The sequence below is a fragment of the Anas platyrhynchos genome, chromosome 7, assembly GCF_047663525.1.
Source record: "Anas platyrhynchos isolate ZD024472 breed Pekin duck chromosome 7, IASCAAS_PekinDuck_T2T, whole genome shotgun sequence".
In the NCBI taxonomy this organism is placed as follows: domain Eukaryota; kingdom Metazoa; phylum Chordata; class Aves; order Anseriformes; family Anatidae; genus Anas; species Anas platyrhynchos.
This window is the reverse complement of record NC_092593.1, coordinates 12,880,146-12,905,248: the sequence shown is the minus strand read 5'-3', so window position 1 is coordinate 12,905,248 and position 25,103 is coordinate 12,880,146. Positions and strand designations below refer to the sequence as shown.

The 25,103-nt window shown below is 37.4% G+C and overlaps 1 protein-coding gene across 3 annotated transcripts in view; it reads left to right on the top strand.

Moving 5' to 3' along the window:
• CNTNAP5 (contactin associated protein family member 5) overlaps positions 1-25,103 on the top strand; it is a 286,068-nt gene that overhangs the window by 52,222 nt on the left and 208,743 nt on the right. For all 3 annotated transcript variants that reach the window (XM_027461259.3, XM_038182237.2, XM_072040750.1), the window contains exon 3: positions 22,166-22,276. In XM_027461259.3, coding sequence (XP_027317060.2) covers positions 22,166-22,276 — 111 coding nt within the window. The remainder of the gene's footprint in view (positions 1-22,165; positions 22,277-25,103) is intronic.

Genomic DNA, 25,103 nt, shown 5'->3' with positions numbered 1-25,103 from the left:
TTTCTGCCTATTATGTTTGTTGTTGTTGCTGTTGTTTTTTGTGTGTCCCCCCCCCCGCCCTTCTCCCTCCCCTCATATTCAATACAGTGGAGGTCTGGTCTCCTGACTGACGAGAAAAAGGGTATGTGTGATATACTGCAACTCCTATCTTAACTGTTCTCCTGCAGGGAGGATGTAGGGGCTTTGTGGCTGTGCCATAAGCAAGAGGTTCCTCCATTTCCCTTCTAGAAGCAGTATCCTAGGAATGGGATCCTTTATCAATAGAGGGCTCTTTTTTTCTTTCTCTTTGTGCTGCTTTCTGAGGCTTCACACGCATTTCCTTTCATACTTGATTCACACCAACAAGTAGATATTTGTATTATTAAACTATGTAGTCACTAGGTAAAATTCCTGGCAGAGGTGTACCCTTTAAGCTGCATTGGGGTAACCTCCTACTATGAAAGAACATGACTTTTCTTTCAAGCATCTAGAATGCTTATTAATATCTGAAAACTCAGAAGAAACCTAACCAAGCAAAAAGAAACCCATATGTATTTTCGCTGAGCATGCAGTAAATTATTGATTCTGAAAACTATTTTGGGACTATTACAGCTTTCTACTGGTAACAAAAAAATCTTAAATTTAATGTGCAACATTAAAATACAAACTGATAAAGCTAAAACATTTACTTTCTTCCCTGTGCTAAGCTGTGTTAAGCTATATTGGCGGAAGGGAAGGCATTGGTATAAAGTCATCCTTGTGGATTTGTTCGAGTAATACAATAACATGCAGAATACTATCTGTAGCTATACAGGTAAAAGTCTTCTATGACAGGCACGTGTCTTCTGTTTTAACTTACCCCATTTTCTATTTTGACCACTGCATTAGTTTGTTTTTTTTTTTTTTGTTTTGTTTTCTCTAGAAATAATTTCTGCAGTATTTCTCGTTTAAACCTTTGCATGGAACTTGTCTTCAAGACACAATACTGCAATAGCAGAGCAATTGAGAATAACACAAGGATTTCTGGGGGAAACAAATGGTAGAGTAATAGATGCTATGATGTTGTTAAACCTCTTTAAATCGTTCACATTAAAATCACAGGTGGAATCTTGTGTGTCTTCTACATGCAGGTATACAGGGCTCATAATATGATTTGCTAAAAATGTTGGGTGATTGATTTTGAGCTAAGAGACAGTGGATTTCAATAGTATGGTTACACCTGTGTGTGAGTTCAAAAATCTAAAATTCGGGTATATGGGAAGAATATCTGGTGATGAAGATTTACATTTTGGAGAATACAAAGCAAACTGGGGCCCATGTCTAATTAGTAGTTAGTTCCTGGACTATGCTTTTTTGCTTTTTTTAAATTCACTACTCTGTGAAAGATAGTTGATACAAAATTTTATTGTACATCTTGCTAGTTCTGTGTGGAGAACCAATGTATCCCTATTTGAAATAGCCAGTTGGAAAGAAATAAGAAAGATGAATTACCTACAGTATGTATTGATTATGTTTAGAGTCCCTGGTTTTGTCAGGTGAGTGACTCACCATCATCAAGTTGCAAACAAAGGACAAAACAAACTTTTCAGTTTGAAGTATTTAATGTGATTTTCCTTCCTGTCCCTGCTGGCATGTCTTTTTTTTTTTTTTTTTTTTTTTTTTCTTCTAAAGTCTTTAGGTTTTGAAGGAGTCAGATTTCAATCTTTTCTCCTTAATTCCCTTTCTAAGTCATGTTTAGTTCCTCCCAGAACAGCAAGGTTCAAGTTGGCAGGGGGGAAAAAAAAAAATTGGGAAAAGCAGAAGGTGGCCTTTATGCTTCACTATGCTTCACTCTAGGAGAGGATGTGTTTTTTGTTTTTTTTTTTTTTTGTTTTTTTTTTTTTATGTGAAAGTTGTTCTTCTTGTGGTGCTTTTTAATCCTTTTTTTTTTTTTTTTGAAGTGGGGAAAGTAATGTGGACACTATTGTACTTCCAGTGGTGATCTGTGCTGGGATGTGACACCGTTTTGTTGGCCATACAATTCTGTTTATTGCATGGGGTGCTGAGGGACTGCTTAACTGCCCTTATCATTGGTCTCCATATCTGCAGTTGACCTGACCTGTTGCACGCCCTGTGGAAACACTTCTGAAGGGAGCAGGTTGCTTTGTAAACTTTTCTCTCTGTGACTAACTCTTTACTGCTCATTGTCTGGTCTGTGAGACATGGAGAGAATCAATGCTTTGTGGGTTAATAATGCGATAACACTTTGAAGAAGCATTGCCCTGGTGTGTTGTGGTCTGAGTAGTCTCAGAGCTCTGCAGGCAGGACTCAAGTCAGAGGTAATTAATCTTTTGAAGAAATCCTTCGACCAGTGTGTGTTTTGCATTGTGTTTCCTTCTATCTGCCTTTCTCTTGATGCTGAGGGTTAGCAGTTCTAGACCTTCTCCTCCCAGAGTTGCACAATGTTCAGATGCAAACCTTGCTGGTTTTGGTAGGGAAGAACTGACTGCTACTGATAGTGGTTTTGTTTTGTTTTTTCCCTCCCCGAAATAGCACCCAAATACAACATCAGCTTGACTTGAATGTTTAAAATCTTTAAGTAAATCCTCCTCCTCCTCCTTTTTTTCTGGTTGTTTATCAGCAGTAGTACAAAGTCTGCAATGCGACATAGGAATGCAACTGTTTGTAGATCTTGACCAACGCAGATTCTATCAAAGAGGTGTAACGAGGTTCATGGGGATGTGCATGAAAAATATAAAGGGCTGAATCGCATGTGGGAGCCAGTGTGACTTTTTTTTTTTTTCTTGTCATCTTATCAGCACAGCTTTACTTTGCTCATTTACATAGCAATACCATTCAGTGACTTGGAGGAATCTTTAAATAACACCTTTGTTAGGGTTCTTATGCAGGAAAAGCACAGGAAAGAACATTTTCAGAATTGCATTTGGGTAGCTGGATATAGTCAGTGCTGACCCTGCAAATGTTCAGAAATGTAAATAATGGTTGGATTACAGCAATTCACAAAGCAGGAAGGAAGCACAAGATTGCACATGCAAAAAAAAAAAAAAAAAAAAAGTTCCTTGTGATTTTAAAAAAACACTATAAATTCTTTTCTGTATCTTTCTGGTTTTGTAATTTGCTTTTCTCTTAAGAAATGAAAATAGAAGTGTTTTTCTATTTGAAATAAGTCAAATAAGTTTTCCAGTATTTTATTTGACAACAGTCTGCTGCATTTGGTGTAGTAATTGTGGTATATAATTGCAGATCCCAAGTTATGCTGGAGGTTAAACAAAGTGATGCAACAGTCCCCTCCTCACCCCTCAGAAATATGTAGATCTAGATATGGAGTGAGACAGTGTGATGCATTACTAGAGGTTTATTTCCACATCACCCACAACTAATAGCCTCTTGGGACTAATCACAAGTATAAATGAATCCTCTGAGATTTGTGCTCCTCTCTCTGGTAATATAATGAAGCCTGCTTTGAAATGCCTTGGTGCAAAAAGTTGGTGGCAGTACTTGATGCATTTAGTTCAGGAAATTGGACATCTGTGAGTCTCTTCTATTACCTATATTTTATGGGGATGTTTGCTGAGATATATAATACTATTGAGTTAAAATAAGTGTGTTTAAAAAAAAAAAAAAAAAAAAAAGACAAGGCTTACTAGTGGTTAAAAAAGAAAAGCAGGACACAAACAGACCTAGTTCCTACTTGTGTGATCAAGAGGCATTTTTCCTTGCTGAGGTCTTTGCTGTTCAGAGAAGTGTTACAATAGTAAGTATAGCCAGAAATCTGTCTGGACTATGTAAGGTGTGAAAAGCTTAATTATGAATGAGTTTTCTCACTCTGGTCAGTGTGGAAATACAGAAGCTAATTTTGAACCTGTCATATTTTCACACTTCAGTTGGTTGGCTTATTAGCTATTACCTTCTCCCAGCACCAATATCCAACCTCCCTCCCCACACACTTACAAAAATAATAAAGTTGCCCTTTTAGTATACTTAGGACACTGTATAAATGCTTCCTTGTGAGACGTGGAGGTCCATGCAAGACTTCATGCCTTGTTTCTGAAAAATTTACTTTTGCATGAACAGAGGTTGCTCTGACCTGCCACTGAGACTGAAGGTTTCTGGATACCATAATTCAGAGGACTGTGAAGTAAACAGATCTCCTAAGTGCTCTAGGTTGGTTCCATACACCAAGTTTTCTGAAGCCCTTGAGGCATTTCAAGCCTCTTCTCCAATTCTAGCTCAGAAATAACTAGCTTTTATAGATCTTACTGAGAAATTGTTTTGAAAGGAGACTTCAGGTGCACTGCTCTAGATGTTCCTGTATGGAACCAGTGGCCTAGACATATGGAGTACACAGCAGAATCTAAGTCACAGGTAAATTTGACCATAGACTGGAGCTATACCTCTGCACCAAGGCTATGAGGCAGTTTGGTGCAGGCTTGCAGAGGAAAAAACTGATGCCTTTTCCAGGCGGGGGGCATGAAGCTATTTCCAATTGGGAAAAAAATAAAACAACTGAATTTCATAATTCACCAAAAGAGGTAGTTTCCCTTTTGGAAGAATGTAAACAGTATTACACAAGCAGACATGCATTCTTCAGACGTATCTGACCGCCTGTAGTTTTGATAAGTGGAACTAATCCAATTGATGTCTGAGATGCTGTTGAAGCGTAAAGATTTTATGTTTGGGACACAGTTATGTCTGCCATGTTTTACTGCATTGACAGTATGAGTCAAGTTTCCAAATCCTGCCAGTGACATGAATTGCTATGAGAGTGAGAGAGTATGTATGTATGCAGTGAGGATACAACATATTAAAAACAAACAAGCAAATGAAGTCTGTAGTTTCCAAGAAGTAAAAGCAAAGCACCTTTGACTCCTGTTGAAATGTCATGAACTTACGAGTATCTTGAAACAAGGAAACTTAATCAGTGTTTTTTTTTTTTTTTTTTGTTGTTGCTTTAAAGAAAAAGGAAGCTAAGTATGAAAGTTGTCCTATATTGAGCTTCTTGGACCAGCTACAGGACAATGTGCTTTTCTGTAATGTCTGATGCCTTTGATATTTGTGGAGGGGGCAGGAAGCTAGCAGATAAATTCTTTTGAATGACTTGTACACAGTTTAGCATATCTCCACAAGTTCTTGTTTGAGTCAATAAAGCTGCAGAATAGTGGAAGTTGGGCATTGTGATTATTCTAACAGGGTTAATGTCATAGCTCTGAATTCAAAGGAGTTTGCAACTACCCATATGTGTCTCATACGTACTGCTTGGTAGGCAAGTTTAGTGATGGGGAAAGGCAGTGCTATTTAATACATTTTCCCCCTGTGAATTTTCATGATTCTACAATCTGTTAATAAAATTAAAAAGGGTATTTTCAAGCTAATTGTCATTAAATCTTTCAAATTTCAGAGAGGAGACTCTGAGTCTTCAGCAGATGGTTGGAAATGAAATGCACATTGGGGGGACCAGAGGCCCTGCCAAATCTGGACCTTGAACAGAGCTAGTCAAATAAACAGAAGTGAGACACAGCAGGGATGGTTTGGAATAGGCTTTATTATGGCCAGAAAGCTTCAGGCTGTGAATGACCTAATCAACCTAAGCTCTAGACATGTACCTAAATTAGCTTCTACTCTACCATCCTCATAACACTCAATTTTGCTTCATTCAAACACTATACTAACAGATCTGAGCTCTTCTAAAAGTGAAAGGTTGTAAAGGTTCTGGCTTTTCCTCTTCTCATGGAAACCGCCCTATTCAATTCTGCTAATACCTGTATTCTTAATTTTCTCCTTTAGTTCCCCCCATTATTTTCTGAGATTCAGTTCTTGCACTTTCTGTGCATTTGGTGAGTTTCAAATGACTGCTTCTGTGAGAACAAGAAAGAAAAGTAATGGGAGCAGAGCTGCTTGGTCTGGGGACTCTAGTGGGCAGGGGACAGTTCTCCCAAGGGTTTTGTGTGACCTTATTCAGTCAGGTCTACTGTCTTGGATACACGTTTGCAATGTGGGGATAAAGTAATGTGCCCTTCCAGAAGGGGGAGGCATGCTCTAGCTTATATAAAGTACCACTCCAAACTGATCTCTTCCTATATGCATTTCCTATGCTGCAAGGTCCCTACTTCAGTTAGGACTGCTGTATGCTACTTGAATAATAAGCAAGCTTGGACTTGTCTCAGTTCATTTAACTAGGCTTGGCGTGTTTTCGTGTGTGCCGCCCACAAACATTACCATGTGTAGTCCTACTAGTACAACTGTCTGCAGGGAGTATCTCTGAATGCCACAGGGACGCAGGCTTGTTCTGAAAATGCTTGTACAGACAATAAACACCAAAAAATGAAGTAATGAGACTGATCATATTTAAGCGTTAGCCAGGGCAACAACAAAGTGCTAGGGGTGTCTTCCAGTTAATAACTAAGTGGTAAGAAGCATCATGTTGGCAACTAACCTTTAAAGAGTGATGCAATGTGAAGCTTCATACTATGACAGCTTGTCAGTCACTGTGCTGTGAATAAGGTTTGGAAACTGCTCTAGCTTTATTTAAAAAAAATAACGTATATGGCATGTAAACCTTTCTCACTTTTTTTTTTTCATGTGTAGAAAATATAGTGTCATGGCCTTTGAATCAGTCTCTGCTTCACACTAGTAGACACGAACTTTTGAAATGTTTTTGTGAAAAGTAAATTACTGTTGAGAAACAGGGAGAGGCTATTTAGGCTGTTTGATGTGAGTACATAAAAAGTCATTTGGATTTATGAGGAATTATTGCTCTGCAATTCAAGGGGACGGGAGTTAATCTCATTGACTAGGTGATGGTTCACATTGCTTGAGGTAGTATCCTTAAGTTCTGGGACAACATTATCACAGTTCTGGCATAAATTCAGTGGCTCACACAGTGATATGTGTTCACAGTATATCAGATAGTTTTCCCTTTGTCATTCTGGTTGGAAGTGTCCATAGTTAGAATGATTTACTGGGATTTTAATTCCCTTTACAATTAGTAGGAATGTTTGAGCCCACCAGCTTTTATTCAGAGCCCATTGAAGCTAATGGAGGGGGGAAAAAAATCCCTTTGACCTCATTTGGCATTGGCTCAAGCCATTTGTGTCTGAAGTTGATGGCTTCATCAAAATCCACTTAACCTTCTAGGGGTGAGTGTGTGACAGGGATTGCTCAGGTCATTCTGGAGCTTCATGGGCTTGCTGGAAGAGGTCGATCACTTTGCACAGTTTTTCTCTTGCTTACCAACCTAGGTGAAAGGAGTAGTCATAAAAGTAACAAAATCTTGTATGATATTTTGTACTGCCTTTAATAATATGTGATCTGATTTCAGTGTCTTTTGGGCAACATAGACTCATTTTTAACCATATGAATCCTAACAGAAAAACATTCCTTAGAATTAACCTTCTGACACGCTTCTTTTCTTTTCACAGTTTTGAAAGTCCCCAAGGTGAGAAAACAGACATCTTCCCTGTAGTTATTTAGAAGTATTCCTGAATCTTTGCCTATTTGAGACATTCTGTTCCTCCCCATGTTCCCCTCATTATTGGTTCACAGATTTTTTTTATTTTATTTTTTTGTCTTACAAGAAAACCAGAAGAGAAATAGGATGAACACAGATACAGAGAAACTGATCTGCCCTCCTTAACCCTTCTCAAAAGATAGGTGACATAATATGTATCATCATCTCTGTAGCTTAATGCATTATAATATATATAACAAAAATATCTGAGACAACATATTAGAAACTTCTTCTTTCCTGGAGAATTATTTTTTCTCAAGACCTCCTGCTCCATTCATTATTTCTTTAAGTTCAACTTTGTACTACACAGAAGGTAGCTTTTCATGGTGTTTCTCCAGGTTATATCCCACCAGAACACTGGAAGAGAGCTGCTTTATTCCTGAATGCAGTTTTTTATTGTAAGGTAGGACAAATGTAATGAACCTACAAAGTGGATCTTATTTTTCTGCCCCCAGAGGTTAGGGGAAATTTACAGGTACCAACAGGAGTCTGGGTTAGGGTTAAGGTCAAAGGTGGCAATCTGCAGTAGGGGAACCTGCAGTAGGGGGCAAAGGTACTGGACTGGATGACTTCGAGAAGTGCTTTCCCACCTTAACTGCTCTGTGATTCTGAGTTTCAAGTGTGAATTTGTTCAATGGCAACGACAAAAGAAGAGCTGAATGCGAAGTCCTCCAGGGCAAAATCAAGAGGAAACTGATCTCTTGTGCTTTTTCATTGGGCTGCAGTACTGAGTTAAAATGACTCCAAAGATGCTTGTGAGACTACTGGGCATCCCGTTTTTTGGTCTAGAGGCTCTGGCCTGGATCTTTTGATAATATGTTCCTGGTCCATTTGATTAGTGCTAGTGATTAGCTACTTCCACTGTAGAAGGTTTTGTTTACAAAGCAATGTGCAGGGGTTTGGTGCCTGTGACACCATTAAATGTTCATGTGCGTTTTTCAAACAAGATGCCTGAAGGCTAGAGGTAATTCTTTGATCTTTAACAAGCTTTCCACATAGGGGAGTAAGCTTGAATGTATACTTATATGTGTGAACACTTGCAGGTAATTAGATTTTAGTTTCAGGGCTGTAGGACTTTGCAGAAATGATTCAAATTTCAAAAGGTTAAAAATAAGCATGAATTCCTTTTTATCTCAAGGGATTTCGAGGGGTATAAAATAAACCTTTAATGGCTTGAGCCCTGCTTTATTAATTGCTTTGCTGAAGAGATAAAAACCTGTGGGAGTTTGTGTATTAAAATGGGATGAGAACCAGTAGAAATCTAAGCAAAATTTGAATTTGGTTTAAAGAGAGTAAGAAATACACAGCTTAGCATTCCTCTGTGTTTAAATGATTATTACCTTAATATATACAGTTTCTTTGTTTTTAAGGAAGTGTGCTTGGATTGAGCCATAATTATATGTAAAAGCATTTGAGCTAGTCATTCAGTATCGAAGGAGTAGAATCTGTCTAAACAAAATGACAAGCAATTAGGGAGCCTGGGGGAGTTGTCTATTTGTCATATCTGAAAATAAACTTATCAAATTATTACTCAAATTGTTCCAAGTCTGACAGCTGTATCTATGAAGGCTCCTTACAGTAACTTTGCAAAAATGGTTCTATTTTATATACTGTTTTTGACAGGGGGCAGTGGAAAAGAGTTCTGTCAGTTTCTCTGATTGTTGGTTTTTTTTTGTTTGTTTGTTTGTTTGTTTTTTAATCAGGATATTTTTTTTTCAGTTTCCAAGTACAAAGTTCATCACAAGGGGGGACTACTGATAGAAGGTGAACCTTTTTTCTTGCTGGATGCAAAATGGTCTCTTTAGACAAAAAAAAAAAAAAAAAAAAAAAAAAAGTTCTGCTGGTTTTGAACTGATATAATAAGAATTTAAGTTGAAATTGCTATCTTGTTGAATTTCCTATTTCTGGTTTTTGACTTGCTTCTATATTCATTGTGCATTTTAAAATAAAGAATAACTGCTTTTATTTAATTCTACATGAAAGAAATACTGCATTGCAATGCTTTGCATATTTTGCCTCTTAACTCTATTATTTGTGTTTGTGAACTTGTTACAGAAAAAAGAAATTTTGCAAAACCCGAATGTAAATAATCCTCTTATGTTCATGTTATATACTTTATCTTTCCTTGTCTACGATACTATGCTTGTAGAGGTTACAAGTTTTCTCTCATCCTCCAGTCCTCCTGTATTCTATGTTAAATCCAGGAGAGCTATTGGTGATCTATCTCTATGAAAATATATTTGACACAGGAAACACTGGACGGGATCAAATTATCAGCATAATTTATATCAAGTCTGTATCTTTGCTTGCATGCAAAACTTCTAGTTGATTTGGGACAGGACTTGGAAGGGAGCCACTAATCAGGTGTGACAAGTGTGGCCTTGACAGTACCACTCTAGCTGGCTTCTAAGATTTCCACTAAAAAATAATCTCATACTTTGTGACTGTCAAATGCATTCCTGGGTTCACACAGATTTGTCTGGATGCTGCATTCAACACCGTCATCAATGGGGGAAGTGTATGCTGAATATGGAAACGTGACATAGGCTGCCTAGAGAAGTAGTTGAGTCACCAACCCCGAAGGTATTCAAAAGACATGTAGATGTGCTTAGGGGCATGGTTTAGTGGTAGACTTGGCAGTGCTAGGCTAGAGGTTGGACTTGATGGTCTCAGAGGTCTTTTCCAACTTAAATGATTCTGTGATTCTAAAGCACCTTCAGTATTGATCAAGGAGGATACTATCTGTGTGTGCAAATGAAGTTCAGTTTTCAGTAGTCTTAGTGACTCATGAGTGGCTCTGAGTTTTCTCCTGGAGCTTGTCTTCTGAAGCTTTTTGTCCTTGTTTCCTTACATGAGTGAGAAATATCACATCCTCCACACCCCCTAGCAGCTCTAGTATTTGATAGTGGTGGAAAGATGATGCTGCCATCACCCTCATGGTGTGCCTCAGTCCATGAGGACTGCTTGTTTGGGACTTCTCTGTCCTTGTGTTTGCTACTGTTTTCTGGCATACTTGTTTATCATCCAAGGGTGTTGAAAGAAACTCAAAGGTTGATTAATAACTTATACATAACAGAAAACTCAATGACAGAACTGCTGAGGTGAGTCTAAAATCATGAACCAGACCTGCAGTGAGCATAAGGCTGAGTGCTGTGACCACTTAGTGTCATGGATCTTGTTCAGGACAAGGTATTGGAGCCCAGTGGAGCTTAAGGTTGTAAGCAAAGACCATAGCACACAGGTCTCAATACTGATCCCCAAAGTAATCATGAATTGTTAGAGACAAAAATCCAAACCTGCATAAAAACTCTTTTGTTTACTTGGCAACATGTTCAATTTAATAGATCTCTGTTGCTTTTTTTCCCCCTTCAATGGCACTAAAAATGCCACTGATGGAGAGAATATGCTGCCCTAAGAAATGTCTGGCAGAAAATTTTCATCTTTAAACTGACATCAAAGCTGCATTCACCTTGACTAAGAATGGGAATTTTTAACTTTTTTTTTCAATCCAGTTCCTTATCTAAACCATTAACTTGCACAGAAGTCTTAAAAATGGGTATTTTGGGGCTAAATAAGGTGCTTTTGTTGGAGGTTATTGAGACATGAAATGATTACTTATCATCCCTTGAAATGACATTACATTTAAATGCAGTGGTACATGGGCACTTACTACTACCTTCATCCTTGCTCACAGACTGCAAATTGAACATTCTCTCAGCCTTATGGGATGTACGGAAATTCTCAGAGTTATAATTGGTTTTCAGTATGCCATCTTGCATGTTACACAATTTGAAGAGGTTTTCTTCAGAATAGAAAATGTTTAGTGAACCCCATGCTCTGTATTTCCCCCCCCCCCCCTTTAATCAATTTTATCCATGAGTTCATCAAAGATACAAAGGAAAAGTAAAAATTGAAAAAAATTGAACTCACTTGACCATGATTGATTTGAAAATTCAAGGGACAACCTCTAGGTTATTGATGGCTTTTAAATTGCTATGCATCGTTACCTGGGTATGCCTCTGAAACTCATCAGCATTCCGTGGCTTTTGTTGTTGCTTCTGTTGTTTGCTTAGAGATAGAGGCTATAAATTTAGATCTATGCAAAATAAGCTTACCAGACAAAGGTATGGAATTGTTTGAAAGTCTTTGCCTGAGTGAATGAACCCTTTTCAGTAGAGGTCTGTAGAAAAAACAGAACAGAAATATCTCACTTAAGCAAGCTGAGATCTGATAAGGTTTCTCATGTGATCGAGGGTACCCAAATTCATTGCCATTCTGAACTGGTGTTTGGGTTAGGAAGAGGGAGAATGTGAATGGGATATCATGCTGATGCAGATACTTATGGATCTTGCTCCAAGGTGTGGGGGGAACTGTAGCACTGCATGGAAACTGGGAGTATGGGAACCCTTGGGAACCAGTGTACTTGCTTGGGAAGTGCAAGGAAACGAGATTAATGAATGTCAAACTCTGCCTCAAGTTCCCTTTACATTTATTCCATTCATCAGGGCCAAGAGTGAATCTGCAAACGGAAGCTTGCCATGGTAATTGGATCCTGATTTTTGTTCTCTAATGTACCCCTCGTAATGTACTTCTGCAAAGGCACTGTGAGGTAAGGGGAGCCTCACTTAAGGGTCCATGCTTATATGTCTCTGATGACAGGTGTGATGCTGGATAAGCAGTTGGTGTTGAGATGCTCCATTGAAGTTTGCAGCAGTGCTGCTGTATGAATGGTCAATGTGAAGGTCACTAAGTGTGTGAGGAATAGTATAAATGCTAATCTGCATGAAAGATTCAGGCAGTCTGGAGAAATAGAACTATATTTCTGTCCCTGGGTTGGATATCAGGTGGTGAATTCAAGATCTTTCTTCTTAAATCACTGAAAGTCTTTCCAAATTGGGCTAGGAAATGGTTCTTAATCTCCCTCCAGTCCACTCCTGTCACCCCCTGCAAATAAAGCACTTGCATTTCCTGAATTGGTTTTCATGTTCCTCTCAGCATGCAAACTTATTTGCTGCTGTAGCTCTACAGAAAGCCTTTTTTGCTCTCCTGCCCCCCACCACCAAACTTTATTCTCATTGAAACAGGTATTTACACTCCTATTTAAATAATTGTATTTAGATAACTTGGATAAAACTGCTCACCAATGAATTCCTGAACAATCTTAATGGTGAGTTACATCAGCAGAAAATCTGCATTACCCCCTCTGCATTTTAATTTTAGGTTGTGTGTGTGTCTATACTGAACTCAGTTCAGCTGCCTCTGATCTTTCGTGTATTTTTCCTCTAGTAATGAGGCTGGCAGCTTGCTGTTGAGTGCAGGTGCATTAACATTTCTGTTCAACAAATACAGTGTTTTAATTGTATGTATTATGGTATTTTAAAACATTGTTTTTTGTATCCATATTTTAATTGGTGGAGTCCTGAACTCTGTTTTCAGTTGTGACCTGATGCTTTTGAAGGTTGTATAGATGCTTTATAACTGTAAACTTTGGTATTTCTGTGAGTTCTGTCAAAACTTCTGAGAATAAAGAATCAGTGTTGATTGCTGAAATGCAGTGGCTATTTCATTAAAATGCACAACTAATGAGTCTTATGTAGGCGAGGCTAAAAAAGATATTTGTGATGCTGTGTGGCTATGACAAAGGGTTTCTGTGTTCTTGGATTCTGTTTTTTTGTAATGTAGGAAATACTGCCCTGTGCTGACAAAATCTCATCTGTTTTCCTGTAGAGAAATGCAACCTCTGGATATATCTCTTCAGTCACTGGCTGGGCCACTTACGGTGTCTGTCCACTAAAGTGTATCACATGTTAAAAGGACAGACTTCAGATACAAAGCCTGTTCCATCTGCTGGATCAGCTTTGTAGCTTTCTCATCCCAGATCAAAGACAGAGCACTCTTAATTAACAGCGTTTCACAAATGCTAATGAAAAAGGCAAGTAGGCTGAAGAAGAATTACTTTCTGTGAGTAGAAAGTAGTAAGAACCCCTGGCAACTGCTGTTACACCTGCTGAGAGTAAATCACAGCTTTGGGCAATGATACGCTTTTGCAGGTTTGCTCATTGGAATATGAGTGTTCACAAGTGAGTCACAGCATCCTTTTTATGTGTTTTTTTTTTTTTTTTTTTCTTTTTTTCTTTCCTTCCATATAAAATAACAATGATTTTTTTAATTGAGGATCCGGCTATCCTCATATTCAGCAGATTTCTCTGATGGATTTGATGTTTATTGGCACTAGGCGATTCTTTTCTGTTTTAAATGAAAAAAAAAAAAAGTCTGATCTAGTGAAGAGTGTATAGTATACAATGAAATGAATAGTACCTTCATTCTGCAAATGCAGACTTTGTGTATCACCTAAACTGCATGGGCTATGATATGTTGGAATCTTAGAACATCTGTTGCTGAAACATAAGATTTTATTTTATTTTATTTTATTTTATTTTGTAATTTTTGATGGTAACTTTTGTCAGATGTTTCTGACTCTCTCCAAAGAAAGCATTGCTTCTGCATTTCTTCTGTTCACTGGAGTTGCATTGATGATTCTTTGAAATTTTCAGTTTGGCTTTGTAAGCCCAAGTGTCATGATTGCGTTGTTCCTCAATTCCTACTTCATTATGTGAGTGGGAGTTGGACTACAGACATGCTCGTTTCAGTGTAAATAAATACATAAGAGCAACTATTTAATCAGAGTTTTTTGAGAGAACCTTGCATTATTCAAAACCAAGCTTGACCACTTTTTGTAAGACTGAAAAATGGATCATAAAAGGATGTTCTATAAATACTCTGACTAATACTTTTATGTCAAGCTTTACAGACATATTAAAGAACACTTATGTAATTTACAGTCATTTGGGAAGAGTTCATGATTATCTAAACTATTGTTGTTTACTTGCACTATAGCAAGGCAAGAAAAAGGAACACTGTTGTGTTGTTAAGTACTTTCTCTAGTGCCTTATATCTCGAAAAATATGCCATGCCTATCAGCTAACAGATGGAGTTCACAGCTGTGTGTGTGAGCATAGCCAGTCTCTAGGAAGGGAGGGGGGGGGGGAAGGCGGGGGGAAAGGGAATTTTGCTTTACAGAAAAATATTTTTCTGTCTTCATCTTCCCCAGAATCACTTACTAAGATATCTATGGTAGTAAAGCCTTGTAACATGAGGTAGGCCCAGTGAGATGCTTTGTGTGGGGACTCATGACATGGATATCATCTCTCATTCTCTCCAAATCTGTAGGTATGCTGTTTGTGCATCTACTGTTTCTTTTGTGTGTCTGTGTGTTATTCTCCCCCAGCAGTTTACAGAAGCTTCTACTCCTATACACAGAGACCTGCTTGGATTGTAAAGATGGAAGTTTAATTTTTACAGTAATATCCAAATACTTATTTCTGATCTTTACAAAGAGCTGTAGCTACAGAACGAGGAAGAAAAATAGATGAAGTGTAAGACATCAGTTGTTACTTCTGAGCACTGTTGTAGGCATTGTACAAAATGCATGTTTTATGTCTTTAAAACAAAGTATGCCACTAAATGGGTAATGCTAAGAAGAGTTTTATTGAGCCTATAAATACCAGTGAATCTTTTCAGCGTCAAATCCCAAAATCCCAGTACAGAGACAATTTACAGTTGCAATCAAAATGATGCACACAATTTAACTTCAGCACCATCTGTATCTCTGCTGGTATTTTAATAATGAATAAAATTATATCTTGGCAACAAAAGTCACACTTAAATAAAATACCTTTAAATTCTAAGTAAGGCCTCCAAGAGGAAGCTACAAGGCCTCTTATTTACGCTGAAATCTCCTTCATGTAACATAAAATAAATATAAACATATCTAAATAGCAAGCTGTGGACAAAAGGCCTGTATGATTTTGTGAAGCACTTGTTAAACTACCTCTGAACCTTGGGGATTCTGGTACAGACAAGGGTTTGCACAGCTGGTGACAAGCACTCCTGCCCTTGCTGCAGGACTTGGGCCTGGTTTGGCAGAGACCTCTAAGCCAGGTCTAATCCAGGAGTTCTTTGCTGTTGTGGCAGTCCCTGTGTACTTGGGGAGAAGCACCTACAGTAGGCAGTTATCTTTTCTTGAAACTTCTTTTATTACCTTGGGATGATGCAGGAGGCATGCCACTTATCTGCTTCTGAATTCCTTCAGACTCTATTATGAGGCCTACCCACACCAGTTTGTGGGATAAAATTCTCTTCCTTCTTCTGCAATTCATATATTTTGCAAAGAGCAGCATTCTTTTCTCTGTAATAGCTTGTGTGCTTGTGTACCCTTTCTTCAGCTGCACTAGCACAATGCTAGCTCTGGCTGCTACTGTCTTGCACTATTTCCTACTATTTCATGATACTTGTGGTTGCTGCAATGTAGACCAGAGTCTTTCTTTGGCTTTTCAAGGACTTTTCATTTATTGGTGTAGGTATCATTGGTGTAAGTATGGTACTTATCATACCAATAAGAGACTAGCAGTATAAGATGTAGAAGTAACACAAGCTTCACAGTCGAAGATTTTCTGCACATTTGTCTCAGGATACAGCATTACTAAAACCAGTTCAAATCCGAACTATGGGAAATCCATGGAGCCCAAGGACTGGTGATCTTTCCCTGATTGTGTCCTCTTCATCAAAGCTTTAATTAAGGAAATGTTAGTGACCTTTCTGGATGTCCTTCACAAGTGGAAATCGATGTGTTTTGTCCCAGTGACTCTTCAAGCAGCACACCAAGATTGTTAACCCATCGAAGTCATGGCTGGTGACAACCCTGTGTGTGTTCAGAGACTGATCCCCCTCAAAAGAGGCTGATAGAAACGTTAGTGTGATGCCCTCTAATCAGAAATCTAAATTCCAAGTAGTTTCTTAAAGCTTGAGATAACATTTAGCTGCAGCAAGTTATAAACTAGATCATGTCATACTTACTAACGCTTACATAAAATGTACTGGAAGAATTAGTGAAGTTGTACTTTCTAGTTTCTGGGCAAAACCAATTTTGACAAAATATTAGGTGCCTTTCAGAAGCGTATGAAGTCCTGTCTCTCCAGGATTTGGATACATTTCTCTAAATTATTTTTTTCATACTTGTCACAGGTGTCAAAGGCCTTCACAAAATATAGAATCTCAAATATTTGGGCAGAAGGCCTTTTCTGAAGTTCACTATTTTATGGATTGTTGGGTAAAGTTGATATTATCTGGCATGTCTTGCAGAAGCCCAAAAGTTTTAGTGTCTAAATTCTAATTGGATGTGTTTAAAATCTGAACTAATGTTTATGTTGTTGTCTTAAAGTAAATGTTTTTGGCAAAATTATAATATATGGGGAAAAGGGGGAGAGAAGACTTCCTGTGTTTTCACTTGGAGGGAAATTAAAGCTGCAAGACAGGAATCAAGAACAATAAACCAAACAACTTTGTAATAGGTTGTTGAGTTTCTCTTTTTGTTGCTGTTGTTAATTTATCATCATTTTTTAAATTCAAAAGTGAGAAAAAGAAAGTCAAAGAATATAAATATTTTTATTCCTTTCAGAAGTAAGATTGCCAAGGACAGCTCTAATGATATGCATGACATTGTAAATGCTATGCATAATTGCCTGTTTCTCAGAACTCAGCATAGTCGAGGTCAACATACATTTCTCAAATGCAAGTCAACATCTGTATCACTATGTGATTTGTATGAAGAACATGGTTTATAGGTACAATTAGATGCTTTTTTTTTTTTTTTTTTTTTTTTTTTTTTTGTAATTATCTGGTTGGCAAGGAATTGTAGAAAAAACAACTGGACAGTAAATGAATTTCTTTCTCCAGATGTTTTAAGTGATTATGTAGTGTGGAATGATTTTTGTTAAAGCCAATGTTTTCCATAGAAATGTAATGTGATTGACTCAGAAAAAAAAGTTGTTATTTTTCTGACGAATTGCCAAGGCTTCTGCTTTGTAAAGTGGAGCCAGAAAGTAGAATCTTGGGAGAAACTGGAATGAAGGCCTGTTTCCCTCATAGCAAATGAGGGAGACAATATCTCTTAAAATGTGTATGGTGGGAATCAGCATATATTGGCTTTGCTATTAGTTTTGATATAGGTCATCTCTGACCTTGTATAAGCACAAAATACTTCACCTGTCTTTTCTGCATCATCAGAAAAACAAAACATTGTAATAGGTTTGTCATCTTGGGGTATGTGTTATTGTGGCTTTTCATGGAAATAGGGCTGAAGGTATGACCCTCACTCTGTGTGCACATCCCACCTTTTGAAACCCATAGCATATTTCATCTAAGTTTTACAAAGAGATCTCACATCTGTTATTTCCATCTGTTATTTCATGTCTGATAAGGGATACGCCAGAGCTGCCCTGCATACGACCTGGATTGTTGACTGATGCATTCTAAGCACTTTACTGTTCTTTGAAATTTCATTTGGTGCGTAAAATCTGTGCTACATCCTGAATTGTACGTCTTATGTGTAGAGCTGTTATGTGCAACCTCTGATGTTGCGTGATTATCTTTGAGGGAAGAGCAGAACAGTGACCTTGCATCTTGTCAGAGTATCCACTCAAGAATCAGCTTCACTTGGAGGCTGTTCTTACTTGCAATCTGAAGTCAATCAATTGTTATTCACTTATCTGTAGGGAGTCAGTCTGTATTTGCTCTAGTTCTCTTTGAACAATCTTCAAATTGTTAATGCTTTTCCTATATCCTAAAGCCTTAAAATTACATGTTTTATAGTTAGTTGCGGACTTGGAGAAAAAATCTTCCCCATAGTGTCTTTTTCTAGAGACATCCATTTGAGGATTCCAGAATTTAGTGTGAAAATGTCATTGTAGCAGAGATCCATGTGAGTATGTCTGTGAACTGGAGCAACAGATAAATGAAGGTAAAGCACCTGGTAGTTAGATGAGCTAATTGTCACTTCCTGTACTGGATCCCACAGAGATCCTGGGGAACACCCTGAATACATTTCTCTGAAATGGGTTACACTTGCTGTAGTACTGAGACAGCTGGTGCCCCATAGGTATCCAACAATACCTTTAGGTAACAGTGAGAACCCACAGAGATTGTTGCTGTGACTCTAGTCATGGACAACTGGTGGATCACAGGCTGATATGCTGAGTTGTTGTAGTCCTTAGGCAACCGCAGCGAACTGAAGTGAGCCAGCAGTCTAGACATTATTTAAATCGAAATTTCTCGTTTACATTCAACCTCTATTTTCAAGTGGTACTGAATACTTCTTATGACAATGACTGAATATCTATAACTAGAGAAAATTAGCTCATATGTGATAGGTAATGCAATTTTAATATTTATGTGATGGCATTTTGAAATGTAAATATGGTTTATTTGGTGCTAGCTGTAGTTTCATTGGTGTTGTTTCAAATCAGATTATCCTCTTCAGCTGAAGTACTTCTCAGAGACATTTCAGTCCCTGAACTTACATGAAATATACCAGCAAATTCTTGCTGATTTAGCCTGTGAACTCTATGCGTGGTATCTTCCCAGAGCATAGGTTAGCTTAAAAGATGCTTGATATTTTTTAATGCATAATAATTGGTCATATCTCCACTTATAAGTTCTAAGAAAGATATTCATGACACTCAATTCTGCCTCGGATACCCAAGCACAGAAAAATCTGGCAAAAGAAACTTTCTCAGAGGGTGACCAAGAGGAGACCAACACTGTTATTACCTGGAGGAGACTCTCCTACTGTTGGACTCACACAATTTTTTCTGGACAGTTATACAGCATAGAAACTATTCTTTCTATCCCTCTTGAAAGCACTGAACTGATGTCATTACTACCTTAATGTAGACCTGTCGCTAGGACCTTGAACTTCCTTTGAAGAGGTTCCCAACCCCTTCACTGGATTTTATAGAATGCAGAAGACTGGGCGAGTACGGTGCCCTGATGTATTTGCCATTTGACATCTTTGTTTAAATCACTGTTTAGGTCACAAGTGACGCTGAATTTAACAGGCTTATTTTAATTTGCAGATTTTCAAGTCCAGACGGAATAATTATGGTCTGACCTCTTGTGTACCAAGGGGCACTGCACTCCACACACATTTCTGCATTGCAGTCAGTTCTTTTTGAGACTTAAAGGCTGTAAGTGATAAGGAATCTGCTCAGGACCTCGGTAATCTGTTTTGTTGGTTAATTATCCTCATGGTCAAAACACCAGTGGCATACTTGTCCTTAATTTGTCTAATTCATGGATCTCGTTAGGCATTTTTGCTGATGGTAACCTAATAGATGGAAAGGATTTCATATTTGAGATTCCTTTTTGAGGTCCATCAGTCAATACCCTGTTATGAATTATATTGCTTACACTGCTTTTGATGTAGAGCTGTTTTGAATTCAGATGAGTACTAAATAAATACTTTTAGAACTAAATGTATATTTTCACCCTTCTCAATTACAGTGTTTTAATAAAATGGTATCAGGTATGTTTAATTTGATGCTTTCTGGATAAACGTGCTAGATAAAATCTCTCTCTGCCATTCTTTAACTCTTCATGGGCTGAATTTCTCATCATCCCTTTCACTGATTTGCATTAAATCCTTATCAGACAACCTGGCTTATGTTTCCTTAGGCTACCTTCTCTGCCAATTTATATGTAGTCCATTGTTCATGTTTCTCTGTTTGGAGGCTTTCCAGTATTACAGGGCTTATTTAAATTCTAAACTGGTGATTCAGATGTTTTAATCCAGTTTCTGGGCCAATAATTAAGTCTGTATTTATAGTTTTCCACTTGTGCCATCTCCTCTTATTTGTTAATCCATCAGAATATTACTTTTGTACGCATTTAGAAGACTAATATATCATTCTGCTCTTTCAGAATATCAAATGGATTTATGTTTAATATTGTTTACATTCCATCATGATGATCATTTCTGCAATGTAATTATCAGTATAAAAATCCATAGTGGGAAATCTACAGCATTGAAGGGGTTCCTTCTTATGTCTTAAACTCTTTGGGCCATGTGCTATATGTTCTTTTAGCATTCTTCACCAGTAATTTGTACTTCCCAACCATTTCTTTGGAGTTGCAGAGATCAGCTTCTTCTTTTTTCCCAGTCATGTAATACTTGCTTTATTACTACTTTTTTTTCCTGAACAGCCTATTCTTTTTTCTTTTTTTTTTTTCTTTTAAACCTCTCATAAACCTCTCATAACTGTATGTAAATGCAGAACTGAGCTAAATTTTTAAACAGTTTCCCACTATTGTTCACATAAAATTTCCACCTACTTTTACTCTATAATTCTTTTTATTCAGGGGAAATTCTCCACTTTAAAAATTCAGTTACATATTTAAATTACAAACCAAACATATTTGCATGTAAAGAGAAATTTGTCTGCTTAAGGAATTTCCAGTAGCAGGTTAGCCCACATCTGAGTCTTTTTGCAGTTACTAAGGTAGACCTTGATTTTACTTCCATGAGTGGGGTGATGAAGGGGTGGTCCCTGCTGGAGGGGTGTTGGAGGCTGCTTTTTATTTCAATTGGGTGGAAGTCTGTTGATGTAGTGGAAGTTTTTCACCTCTCAGCCCAGAGTGCACAGGGATGCTGAAGGTAGCCAACAGTGTTGCTTTCCTGTTGATCAGACAAGCAGATAACTTCTTACAATGTGGAGGATTTTGATTACAAAACTCTCTGGCTGTTTTGCAGAAAGACAAGTAATAGCTTAGTTGTAATCTGGATCTTTATGGGAAAGGTATCATCCAATTTTGGATGAGTCTACATTTACTGTCAGAACTGGAAAGTCGTTGCTGCTTTTATTCCTTGCTTTTTGTAACCCTGAAGTATTAATGCATCTCTTCCCCCACCACTTACAAATTGCATATTTACTATGAGTGTGAGAGCACACTGGTGACTAAGATCTGGCTAACCTGCAGGACTTTTCCAGTAATTAGATCCCCCTCCATGGGAGATTTAATTAAAAATGAGGTGTGGGTTTATTGTTTTAATTGTTATTCCCGATTGAAATCCTGCACCATAGTCTTTAATGTGTATGTGACAGCATTGTAATGTGAAAACTCACTTTGCCTAATTGCATTCTTCTTCAAATGTTATGAGCCCAAAAAATCATTTGGAGTGTTAGTCTAGGCTACTTGAAGTTCTCCTCAGATGAGGATTTCAAAATGCGGGAAAAAACATTGCAGACTACTTATTTGACCTAACAAGCTAATTTGGAACATACTTTTACATGTTGCACAAGGCCAGGTGGCATATCCCTTATGTGTTGCTTACACACAGAAGTAAGAAGTTGTAACTCCTACTTTAGGTACCTGCTCCATTGAGAAACATTTTACTGAACACAACACTTGAGGTGTTACATAAAGTCTGATATAGCATTACTATGTTCTTCTAGTGGCTTTTGCAACAGGAGGTTTTATCTTCTTTAAGGGTAGGGTATATCATAAAATTGCTTTGTCTGGAAGAAAGACATTTTCAAGATTTTAGCTGTTAACAACAGCTTCTATCTGGTTGCAGTCCCATCAGATTGTTGTTCTGGGAGGTAAATTTCATAGTTGATGATGTATTGATGACGACGATGACATACTTTGTTCTGAGGGATTTCATGCAAATTTCTTCTTCTCCAGTCTCTGTCTACTAAGTAGAAGCACCTTGAGCTAGTAGAAGTTGACATATTTTTTGCTCATGTGATGACCTCTCTATGTATTGTTTTTTGCTCTTTTTAGATAATTGTGATGATGCGTTGGTATCTGCTTTACCTTCATCAGCCTTTACCAGTTCCTCTGAGTTCTTCAGTACTCACAGTCCCAGCTTTGCAAAGCTCAACAGGCGAGATGGTAAGGTTTCCGTGGAAAATGCCTAAAATATTTTTAATCACAGTTATAAAGAATAACTTTTATGCTGTTTGTATGCAGTGCATTCAGAGCCAAGTTGAGTAGAGCTGTTAATTTATGCTTTTTTGAGAGCTTTATTTAGGAGCAATTCATTCCTGTTATTGTTGAAAACTTCTATTGAATTTGAAGCTCTCCTCTTGTAGAAACATCCTATAGGAAGTTCAGGTAGTTATTTTGCTTTTGAATAATATTCCCCATAATTTTTAGAGCTTGAAGGTCATTAGACTTGAGACCCCATTCTAAAATGTAGTTGTTTATTAAAGGTAGTAGCAACTAGATATACACGTACATGTTCTAGTGGAATTCAGTGATTACACAACTTAACAAAAATAATAAAAATAAATGAAAAAAAATTGCAGACGTTTGCAACAAGGATTGCCCTGATAATGTGTTGACACATGAAGTGAAACTATTAGGATCAAATTTTATATTGGGGGGGGGGGGAAAAAGCAATATTTAGGATATCATTAGGTATTTTGTTATAAATCTGGGTTGTGGCTCTCATCTTATTCCAAAGTTAGAGCCTCAAAAAGAGGAAAGCTGTGTCTTATGGCATTACATATGATTTTCATTCTTAGAAACACTAAAAAGTATACTACTAGTTAAGAGACTTTAATTGAAATTTAAATGAGAATTTTCCTACTTGAACATATTCTATGAATTGTCTGTCTAACATTACTGTTTGAGAAACCTAATAAGGCACTAATGATAAGGAGTTGTGATGTCGTTAGAGAAGTGTTAGATGGGAGTTACTATCTCAAACCACTGAACTAGAGTTCCTCAGCAAGTAAAAGGTGATGTGATAGCTTCTTGACATATAGAAAGTTGGAAACATTGAGCATGATATGAGTTTGCTTTGCCTTTGTCTTTAGCCACTAGCTGAGATACTGGGTAAACATACCTACATGATTTTGAAAATGGCTTAAATGACTAATTTTATCTACAGAAAAGAAGATTCAAAGACAATACTATTGCAAGCTCTGGGTGTACTGAATTTTAAAGTTATATTAATGATATCTAAAGTAAATTTACAGTGATAATAAGGGTAGAAAATGAAATAGGTCTTATTCAGGTGTGCTAAGGTTGCTCTACCATGTAGCGGGGCTGTAATTTATTCTAGTCCTTTAGGTATGCATTATCACATCAGTAAGGTCCTATCTGTTCTTTGGCACAAATCATGGGAAGGGGAAGACAGAGAATGTTGAAACTGAGCCCTAAGCAGGGAATTAGTTTCAGGTGTTCAAGCAACTTCTATTTCATGTTTTGAAGTTTTAGGTGATAACTGAGGAGCTAAACATAACAAAAGGATCTAAACGCTGAATTCTACATTGCTTAATTCTTTTGTTGCACAGACTCTCATAGAAACATACAGATAGATGTAGTACCAGCAGTATTCACATGGATACTTCATCTTGATTTGGAGAAGGAAGTGGTGGTAGATAGTGGCTGAAATAACTTTCTTTGGCTTGTACTTGAATACATACAACAGACATCTTTGGAGGAAATAATATCTGCTAACGAAGACTATGCCATGAATTTCTAATAGTGTTGGAATGTTTTGATGAGTTTGTTTAGTTTCATTTGTAATTGATAAAACATTGCAAGTAACAGTGCTTCAAGGCAAAAAGCCAGATATATTTGTTAATATAAATATGAAAGCAACAGGTGAAGATGAATTTATAAAATACAGTCCAGACCTACATCAATAGAAAGTTTTAATTCATCAAGTTGATTTAGTAGCAGGTAACTAATAGGCTATTTAAAGAAAGACTTGCAGGAGAGAAATGTGCCATTTAGCAAACAAACATCAGCAAAGACCTAAGCAAAGCTTTACATGAACAGCTGAAAGTGCTCAATTAAAGTGCTAATAAATCTGACCTGGTAACAGTAAAGCAGTTAGTATAATTCAGATGAATATGATTCTGGGGTGTGAAATATATTATCCATGAGAGGGATTAATCAACTTTTTGTTTACAGTAAATAAATAATGAAAAAGAATAAGAAAATTGCTACAATGTGACTGTATCAACAGGGCTTTTTCGACTCCCTATTAGTTCTCAGCCTGAATAGTCAGTATAGGTAATTATGTATGGGAATATAAAACATACATAATGTCAAAAGGAATTTGTCGTATGGCTGGGAACTGTTTGATCTGGGCATTAAAGTAAAGCTGTGCAGCAGGGATGCGCTTAGCATCAGCAGGAAGTCCAAGAGTTTGTAGCACAATGTAAAGCCAGTTAAGCTGTTTGTAAGGCACTGTAGGATGGAAATGAACGTTTCCTTTTGCTTCATATTAATAAGCTATAAATAAGTATGGGCATCTTGAGCAGTCCTGTGGAACATCAAGGAGCATTGATTGCATAGCACTGGGCTTAAGTGCAGTTTTTGGAACAATTATGGCAAAATGTACAAATGATTTGAAAAAAGTATTTGATCATATTTCTTGGAGTCATTTGGGTCTCCAACTGAGAAACCGTATGATCTTCTTTCTCGTATTTCTAGCATTATGATTTGTTGCCATGGAGAATATGAGCAATATATGTTCCTGTGGCACTGTTTCTCCACTAGGACATTCTCTTCTCACCATGTTGAAGCTCTCCCTTGCAACAACCCATAGGCAATGTGAAACATGGTACCTTTGAGGAACGATCATATAGCCTTTTTGCAATGAGCAGAAGGAATGGGAATCTGGCTGGCAGAATGGGGAAATGCTATTGCCCCTCAGACATGATGTTGTGAGGTGCAAAACTTATTGACTTTGATCACATTT